Consider the following 9,995-nt stretch of genomic DNA (forward strand, 5'->3'; position numbering starts at 1 on the left):
GGCAGTGTCGGGATCAAAGTGAATGATGACGTCGGTCATTTTTTTCAGACACTGAAGGGTCTACGACAAGGGGATCCTATGTCGCCGATTCTTTTCAACATTGTTGCTGATATGTTGGCCTTGATGATTAGGAGGGCTAGTGATAACGATCTAGTAGGAGGACTTGTACCGCATCTAGTTGATGGGGGTGTCTCAATCTTACAATATGCCGATGATACCATTATCTTCATGGAGCATAATTTAGAGAAGGCCCGAAATATGAAACTCATCTTATGCTTGTTTGAACAGTTGTCTGGGTTAAAGATTAACTTTAACAAAAGTGAAATCTTTTGTTTTGGAAGGGCAAAGGAGGAACAACATACTTACAACTAACTGTTTGGGTGTGAGTGTGGGACTTTTCCGTTCACTTATCTGGGGGTGCCTATACATCACCAGAAACTTACAAACAAGGAGTGGAAATGCATCGAAGACCGATTCGAAAAGAAGCTAAGTTGCTGGAAAGGCAAGCTTCTATCTTATGGAGGACGTCTCGTACTTGTTAATTCAGTATTAACCAGTATGCCGATGTTCCTATTATCATTCTTCGAGTTACCTAAAGGGGTAAGGAAGAGGTTAGATTTCTATCGGTCACGTTTCTTTTGGCAAAGTGATGAAGTGAAAACAAAGTATAGGCTTACTAAATGGGACATAATTTGCAGACCTAGAGATCAAGGAGGTTTAGGGGTGGAGAATTTAGAGGTTAAAAACATATGCTTGCTAAGTAAATGGCTGTTTAGAATTTCGGTAGAAACCGAAGGCATGTGGGTGCAAATTCTAAGGAATAAGTACTTACAACATAAGACCTTAGCTCGGGTCACCGTTAAACCCAATGATTCTCCATTTTGGAAAGGGTTGATGCGGTGTAAGAACGTGTTTTCCAACCAGACTAGGTTTGTCATTCATAATAGTGAATCAACTAGATTCTGGGAGGATACATGGTTAGGGGATGTGCCCCTAGCGCTAGAATATCCGCAGCTATACAATATTGTCCAACGCAGACAAGCGTCGGTTGCGGCAGTCTTGAGCAACACGCCTCTAAATATCAGGTTTCGTCGATCTTTGATCGGTGAAAGATGGACCAGATGGCTACACTTAGTTAGAAGATTAATGCAAATCCAATTATCGGATAGGCCCGACACTATTCGATGGAAACTAACTAAGGATGGTTCCTTTTCGGTAAAATCTATGTACCTTCATTTTATCGATTCAGGGTACATTCCAAGATCCAAACATGTCTGGGAGGTCAAAGTTTCGTTGAGGATAAAGATCTTTATGTGGTTTGTTCACAAAGGTGTTATCCTCACGAAAGACAACTTGGCAAAACGTAAATCGAAAGGTAACCATCGATGCAACTTTTGTGACAACAAGGAGACTATCAAGCACCTCTTTTTCCAATGTCCGATGGCTAAAATCTTATGGCGTTATATACACATTGCTTTTAATATCACCCCCCCTACTAGTGTCAACACGTTGTTTGGGACGTGGGTACAGGGAGTTGGTGGTCATCTGGCAAAGAGTATCCGGGTTGGAGCTTGCGCATTGCTATGGGCAATTTGGACCTGCAGGAATGATTTAGTTTTTAACAGATGTACGTCTATCCATTTTTTACAGGTTATATACAGGGCTACCGCACTGACCCGCATGTGGTCATTACTCACTCCTGCGGATTCCAGGGAGCCTATGGTTACTGGGTGTATTCGATGGAAGATGGTAGCACATGTTATCTTCAACCGGTTTGTATGGCGGCAAGCTAATAGGATAGGTGGCTAGGCATCTACTTATTATTCTCTTGCTGCTTGGGCGTTCTGGGCGCTTTGTATCGATTCGTTCTTCTTCTTTACTATCAACTCTGATGTACTCGTTTCGGATTTGGTTTATTTTTCTTTAATAAAGGGTTGTATGCATCTCTCGATGCAGAGGCCGGGGCGTTGCCTCCTTTCCAAAAAAAAAATCAGTTGGAAAAAAACCAAAAACAAAAGCATTGAAAGTCGACCAGAAAAATTCCTGCGGCTGAACCATATCAATCTTGAATAAACCTGTGCTGCATATATTGCTGGTTATTTTGCTGTGCCTGGTGGACACGTACCTGAAGCTGGGTCCGGCGGTGGTGCCGCACCTGGAGCGCTTGGGCGGTGCGCAGCTGCAGGCCTGCATCAGCTCGCCGTGGCCACGTCGGCGATCAGGCTGTCCAGGTCCAGGACGAACGTCTGATGGTTCAAGGCATGACGGCGTGCAACTACAATTCAATGTTGCCTGAAGGGTTTCAGAAAAAGAAATGAACGGAGGACTCTGACCTGTCACCTGTTAATCGCAGGGAGCAGAGCAACTCTGTTTCGCTCTTCATAACGAAACCAAACAGAGGCCACTTGGGCCATATCCTCTTTTTTTCTTTTGAGAAAAAGGGCTAACCCAGCGATTTTCGCTTCTCTTTTTTTTATAAAGAATATATATTAATATCGCGAATATACCAATTACACCTAATCTCTGCAACAACGCGATGCCCTAATGGCATGACGGATGCACACAGCCTAAAAACGAAGAAGAAGCTAAAAAAAAAAGTCCACTTACAAAGATTCAGTACTTGCAGCAGCAGCATAACCACCACCAAGACAACACCTGACGTCCATGTCCTTCAAAAATGACGCCTCCAAAAAGGAAACAATGCACTAGCACCGTCGTCGTCCGATCGTAAATCTTGGGTTTTCACCCTGGAGATAATCTCCACTCTCAAAACAATGTCTTCAACAAGACCATTGCGAGGCAAAACCAATTAAGGCCACACCTTGGATTTTCACCCTGAAAGGTAGGACCTTGAACTTCACCAGTGATGTCGCCCCCACTTACATACCACTGCTATAAATCCCGAAACTCCAAGCAAATTCTTCAACGGTGTAGACTACAATCACCATTACTAGTCCTTCAATCTCGACTTTCCTAACATTCTCTGCCTTTGACTTCACCATAGAGGAAAGTATCTCTCGATGGAAACAAATAGCAAAGCTTCGCGCCTCTCCCTCCTTAATGAAGAACCAATGGGCACGGTCGAACTTCACCCGATCCAGCAATCTTCAGGCATAACACACACATGGGAATTCGCCGACAGAGAGTTTCGGAACCCGCCACTCTGGCCAGATCAAAAGTACGGGCATCTGGCAAATCTTCATCTTGGAGCAAGAGGAACCCTAGGACCGTCACCTTTATTCAATCACCCCAGCAGGACCCATCATTGTCGTAGGTTCCGCGCCGTCGCCTTCAGCCAACACCGTACATCCTCCCCCCTCAGCCCATCGATGCCACCCTGCATCGCACCGACAGTCGCCGCGCATGGGCGAGCGTCGCCGCCTTGCTGCCACACCATCCCAGCACGAAGGGAATCAGGTAGGCTGCGCTAGCCCAGCCGCCCGTCTTCAACAGCCATGACGTGGCCGCCACCACTGCTACCTTCGGCGGCAGCGGCCGGTGGATGTTGACGCAGCAGCCGAACGGAGAGAGGGGCATCGCCAGATCGGAACTGGTCCGGTCAGGCCGCGCGCGAGGATGCATCGGACCGCCGCCGTCATGGATCCGACCGAGAGGGGACGAGCTCCATCCCCGTAGACGAAGAAGGTCGCGCGGGAGGAACGGGGACGATGGTGGAGGGGTCCCGGCCAGATCCAGGAGTGGCGGGGAGGGGGCTCCCGCGTGAGGGAAAGAAACCACCCCACCGCCGCCATCCCTGGGCGCTGGCCCTCCAGCAGCGACGCAGCGGGGAGCGGTGGTGGCGGAGGTGACCTAGGCGGCGGCCCTGGTTTCCCCGTGTCGCAAGACGCGGGCGACGCGGGGGCCTCTCCCTCGGTCTAGTACGGGTCGAATATTAGAGGTGAAAGACACTTCTCTTGTACAACATATACTGTGTAGAAACAAGCCCAACAACACTCACCGGTGTAGATCATTCACTTGCTAAGAGAGCTTTCTACTTTAGATCCTCTTCTAGATGCAACTTTCTATTTCCCTAAAAAAAAGGATGCAACTTTCGATGCAGCAAGGTCTTGGATGTAATTCTCCTTGGAGGCCATCTCTTTCCCCAAGGAACTCACCAGTGATACTTGCTCTTTTTCTAAATATAAGTCTTTTAATGATTTTATTAAGGAACTACATGCAAAGCAAAAGGAATGAATTTATACTTTAAGGTATGTCTATATATATCCGTATGTAGTCCCTTAATGAAACCTCTAAAAAGACTTATATTTAAGAACGAAGGAAATAATAAAATTAAGCCATCCTTGACGGCTCATGTTTGCCAAAAAAAAAACTCACCAGTGTTAGTCAGTCATATAGTTAACTGTCGTTCCATTTCTAAAAAAAATATCGTTCCATTTAAAAAATATTAAATCAACTGTTTCTCAAAAACAAAAGTTTTTACTTTCTTTTTCTATTTCGATCTGGACGCTTGAGATTCGACCCCTATAACAGGACCGACTGATGACTCGTTTGTCGACATTTCTACCTATGGTCTTGGATGCCTTCGAAAATCTTAAATAGCCCATATGTTGGGAAGGTTTCATTCCTTCTCACTTACTTCCATGGATTCTGTTTAAGACTAATCATCCTCATTTTTCCTGTGAACACAGCTACTGAATCCCAAGGGCAATAGCTCATACTCCATTTTCTAAATATAAGTTTTTAAAAAAATCCATTATTAAACTACATACGAATGTATATAGACATATTTTAGAATGTAGATCACTCATTTTGTTTCGTATGTAGCCCCCTATTGAAATGTCTAAAAAGACTTATATTTAAGAACGGAGGGAGTAGAAGCTTAAAATCTGGCAAGATATCCCTCCCAGTTCTGTCTTGCGAAGATATCCGTCCAGGACTTGCAAAGCATGAACGAACAATAGCATCCAAACATTGTGCTAGAATTCTAAAGCAGTCTGAAACTCAAGAACCTGTTCTGAACCTCACGCGCTCACGGCAAGTTCAGTAGCACAACTCGACATTTCCATGAATTCATTCAACGACACATAGTGATCTAAATGCTCTTATATCAGTAGTTAGGGGGTATGCCCATAGGATTGACAAAACAATACTACAACTCTGAAACCTGACGGCATAAATCTTTCAACACAACTGTTTCTTTTCAACCCAGCTGTTTCAACTTAACTGAATGCATGGTCCATCAAATTAAATAAGTTGGTACACACAAAGTGCTTGAGTACACACACGACAGCAAGAACTTAATTGATTCTTAACAGTAGTAATCAACGCAACTAAATTGGATACAAGATTCACTGAAAACCAAATAGTACCACGCAGCAGAGCAACTAACACGTCTTCTTCTTGGACACCTTTATTTAAGCTTCCACACGTGCGTTCCCGTCTGAAAGGCCAAAGGGCTTGGGATGGCTATTTGCCTCCTTCCTTATAGCGGCAGCCCTGATAGATAACCTGGGGTGATTGGGATGGCTATTTGCCTCCTTCCTTATAGCGGCAGCTGCAGCAGAGTTGCCTTCGTAAGATGCGTCACCATAATTGCAGAGACTAACATGGGCATCTCTCAGACATGGGAGGTGGCCAAGACCCAAGTAGAACCCATACTCTTCTGCCACCGAAACAAAGAACGGCAGCTCCAGTTTCTCCAGCTTTGGCAGTGCCCCTTCTTCAAAGGTCAAGTAAATTGCACTCCCACAATGGTTTGCACGAATAAGGCGGAATTCCTTCAAACACGGGAATCCAATGCCTTGTAAGGCAAGCCTTTCTTTTTGGAGAGTGCTGATTGTTATACTCAGACAGAGCAAGGCGGGCATCTCTCCAAGCATCCGCAGATCCTCCTCTGTTGCTTCAATCAAATTAATGTTCAGGTATGCAAGACTGCTGAGTGTTGGTACGATCCACTTTGGCATCTTTGGAAAATAGTAGTTAGTGGTCATCCGAAACATTTGGAGGTTATATGGCAGAGGGGACCAGGAATCTAAGAACTGGATGGGTGTCGAATAAACAGAGTGTATCCATAAAGACTGAAGTTTGCATGTGCCAAGCTTGCACAGTGAGGAGAGTAACATCTCTTCATGCCTCTTGTATTCCTGAGATCCTCCAATGCTAAACTCTAGATGGAGGACTTTCAAACTGGTCAGGTTTCCCAGTTCCTCGACTGCACATAATGAACTCTTGATTATATTAAAGCCCGAGATCGCCTGTAAATTCCTCATATTTCCAATCCCATTTGGTATCTTCGTTTCACCATAAGGAGTACTAGTACGACCGAAATAATATGCAATCAGTAGATGTTGTAGCTTAACAAGTTGAATAATTCCATTGGGTAATTCTTTTATATGTGTATTTCTAAGGTCTAGCGTCTCCAGACCATATAGCCTCACAACTCCTGATGGTAGCTTCGACATCGGAGTGCCCCTGAAGCTCAGGAACTTCAGTTGAAATAGTTTATCTATACCATTCATATCATACCTGTGCAGACTCTCACAATTTTTAAATTCTAGTACGCGCAAAGCTTCAAACCCAACAAGCCTAGGCAAATGTTTGATGCAACTTGATGTTATCACTGTCAAAGATCGTACATGGCTTAGATCTTCATTTGCCAATATAGATGCAACCTCTTGGTCAATGTGCTGGACTGATAGTCGCCGAATAAGACCATCACCCTTTGCCAAATCAGTTTGACCATGGCATGCCAAAGAGATGAAATTATCTTCAAGTGATTTTGAAATAATGAGCTCGAGCATCATGTCATGGACTTGACAAGCACGAGCCTTTCCATCATAGCCAATTTCAACCGGTTGGACCATACTTTTGTTTATTAGCTCATAGAAGTGGTTCTCGGCAACCTCTTGCTTGCTTTGTCCGCGCTCTTCGGAGATAAAGCCTTCGACTATCCATCGGCTCACTAAAATATCTCTCTCAATCACATAATCCTCAGGATATATAGATAAATATAACAAGCAGGTCTTGAGATTGGGTGAAAGATCATTGTAACTAAGGGATAATATGTTATTCATTCCATCTAAGCTTCGGTTTTTGTCCAATGCAGAACCAATAGACCTTCTGACCCTCTCCCACTCATCTTTGACCACCGGTTTGTTTGCCAATAAACTTGCTATACTGATAATTGCCAGTGGGAGGCCTCCACATTTCTTCAATATTTTATTCGAAACTTGTTTTAGCATATCAGGGCAGCAGTCCTCAGAACCAAATATTCTTTTGAAGAACAATCGTTTGGAGTGGAGATCATTTAGGGCTTCCATTTCATACATGCGGCCATTGCCACCATGAGAACATGATTTTGCTACGTCAACAACTCGTGTGGTAGCTATAATCCTGTTGGAAAATCCATTCTCCGGGAAAGCATACTTAATAGCGTCCCATGCTGATATGGACCATATATCATCAATAACAATGAGATACCTGATGCATATAAGTAGATATTGTTAACCAACTATGAAAAGCAGTTCAAGTACAGAACATAAAGATACCAATGTCATTTATAAGGACTTCAACTCTAATGACCAAAAAAACTACGATCTCTAAGAGGATGATAAATAAAAAATTCAGAAGGAACACAATAAATAAACCATGATTGCCTGAGAATCATACAAGCTGCAAGTACTCAACAAGTTATTTAGGGTCTTCCGTTCCGTGTGCTTATTCCTTATGTTACCATTTGCAGTTTGCTTACTTAACTGAGACATTAGCCATAGCTGGAACTCAAAACTAACCAACTAATATGGTTAGAAAGAATCAACAGATCCTACATGATTATGTTTCGGAAAAAAGAAAATAGCTGCTCCCCCGGTAACTTCAGGCATATTTCGCTTCTTAACTGCCCGGTGAAATGAATCACGAAAGTTTTGGCGGCTAGGCTTCAAGCTCTTATTACTGTACTACTCTCTCCGTTTCAAAATATAAGACCTTTTAGAGATTACACTAGGAGACTACATACGGAGCAAAATGAGTGAATCTACATTCTAGAATATGTCTATATACATCCGTATGTAGTTCATAGTGCAATATCTAAAAGGTCTTATATTTAGGAACGGAGGGAGTAGTTGATAATGGTCTATATGGCTTTGTCAAAAACAGGTGCGTCGCTTATAACTTCTTATATGCACAAATGGATATAAGTTCAGACAGACAGAAACGAAGGCCTTTGATACAGTTTCTTGGGATGCTTTCTTTGCTATTATGAAAACTAAAGGTTTCGATGGTAAATGGATTATGTGGATTTACTCCCTTACTACAACCGCTAAAACTGCTATTCTGTTGGATGGAATCGATAAATATCAGGGGTGGGCTATGTCAAGGGGACCCTCTCTCTCACTCCTTTTGTTCATTATTACTGTGGTTCATGTGCCGCAGCAAGTCATTAAATTTTTTGCTTACAGTTTGATTCCTTTTCATCGCAGTATAGTCAGGCTAGTATTAAGAAATTATCATAAATATTTTTTTAAAAAGGAGGCTGAAATTACCTTTTATCTTGTAACAGCTTTTTTAGCTTCGCAATACATATCGTTTCATCCCAAGTATCGATACCTTCGGTAAAATCTTTCTTGCAAGGCAGCTGGGAGATCAAATCCTTCATAATTTTCTTTACATTAGGCTTTTGTGAGACCGAGACAAAAGCCTGACAATGAAAATGCCCTTGGATCTTGCGGTAGACCTCCCTTGCCAGTGTTGTCTTTCCCAATCCACCGAATCCAACAATGGACAACACCTTGCGATGCTTGGTCGAGCCATTTTCATCTTGCAACATCCAATTGGCAAGATCATCCCTTGGACCATCGATTCCCACAAGGTGTGCTTCCTCAACAAAAAGAGCAGACAAGCGGGGATCCACAGCTGAATGTTCAATGGTGCCACAGGAAATTTCATCCAGCTTGTAACTACTCTTCAAATCTTTTACCTCCTTGAGACGGATCTTCAGATCGTTGATTTGGCTGGCGATTCCACGGCGGGAGCCCAGGGTCTTGAGCTGGCGAGCAGTCTTGCGGAAGAAGTCCTTGAAGCGACCGTGCTGGTGGCCGTCAGTACCGAGCTGGTGGATGAACTTGTCGATGACATCCTCGATGTCATAGGTCAGCTCCCTGAGCATCGATATCCACACTTTCACCTGGACATCGGGATCTTGCAGCGTCATGTACTTGTGGACCGCTGCATGCATACCAGTCAGCTCGGACTTGAGCGACCGGATCTCGCGGCGGACGCCTTTCAGACGGGCACACTCACCGGCGAGCAAACCGGTGAGCTTCCCCAGCAGGGGACCCAAGACGCCGTGTGAAGCACTCACCACCTCCATTGATCTCTCTTTTTTCTTGTTCAAGGAATCTCTCTATTCCTCTCTCGAACCCATCTCTGCTTGGGTTCGTGGTTGGTGTGCTCAGACCTCAGAGTGGAGAGAAGAGCAGGAAGAGGACGGACTAATGGGGTTCGTAATAGCTGTAAGATTCTTTGAGCTTTTGCTTTAGATGGACCTAACCATGGCTGTAGCTGTGGACAGTCTGCTTCACGGCTCTGTAGGGCTTGTCGGACCAACAGGGAAATGCAGCGTGAGGAGCCCATATGCAAGTGACTCTTACACAAAGATAAATATGCTTTGTTCTCTCACCCATTATCTTGTCATATCATGACTTTCTAAAAGCAGAAAAAAGGCAGTGGAATAATTGAGCGTGATGCCCTGCTGCCAGTGATTTACAACTGGTGGCCAAGATTTGAACGATCATTGAGCAAGGGAGTATCCAATGCTAGCCTTCGTGGGTGACTGGTTGTCAACTTCTGGTGTAGCTATATAAGCTGTAAAAGTCTGAATATCACGGCATCTCCACTCGCGCCCCCAACATGCCCCCGAGGCCCTTTTTAACGGTGGTGTAAAAAAATCCATCCAATCGCGTCTCTAGGACCTCGTTTTTCGCCGGTTTAGACCGAAGGGGGGGAATGAAATTTGGCGCCAAAACAAACCGCGCCAA

The 9,995-nt window shown here is 44.2% G+C and overlaps 1 protein-coding gene across 1 annotated transcript; it reads right to left on the reverse strand.

Annotated features, from left to right (window-relative positions):
• Positions 1–5,375: 5,375 nt before the first annotated feature.
• LOC123405858 (disease resistance protein RGA5-like) lies at positions 5,376–9,513 on the reverse strand. The gene is made up of 2 exons (XM_045099388.1): positions 8,502–9,513; positions 5,376–7,440 (listed from the first exon to the last, which is right to left on the reverse strand). The coding sequence occupies exons 1-2, from the start codon at positions 9,326–9,328 to the stop codon at positions 5,376–5,378; spliced, it is 2,892 nt and encodes a 963-aa protein (XP_044955323.1). The 5' UTR covers positions 9,329–9,513.
• Positions 9,514–9,995: the final 482 nt, after the last annotated feature.

The sequence above is a fragment of the Hordeum vulgare genome, chromosome 6H (assembly GCF_904849725.1).
Source record: "Hordeum vulgare subsp. vulgare chromosome 6H, MorexV3_pseudomolecules_assembly, whole genome shotgun sequence".
Lineage (NCBI taxonomy): Eukaryota > Viridiplantae > Streptophyta > Magnoliopsida > Poales > Poaceae > Hordeum > Hordeum vulgare.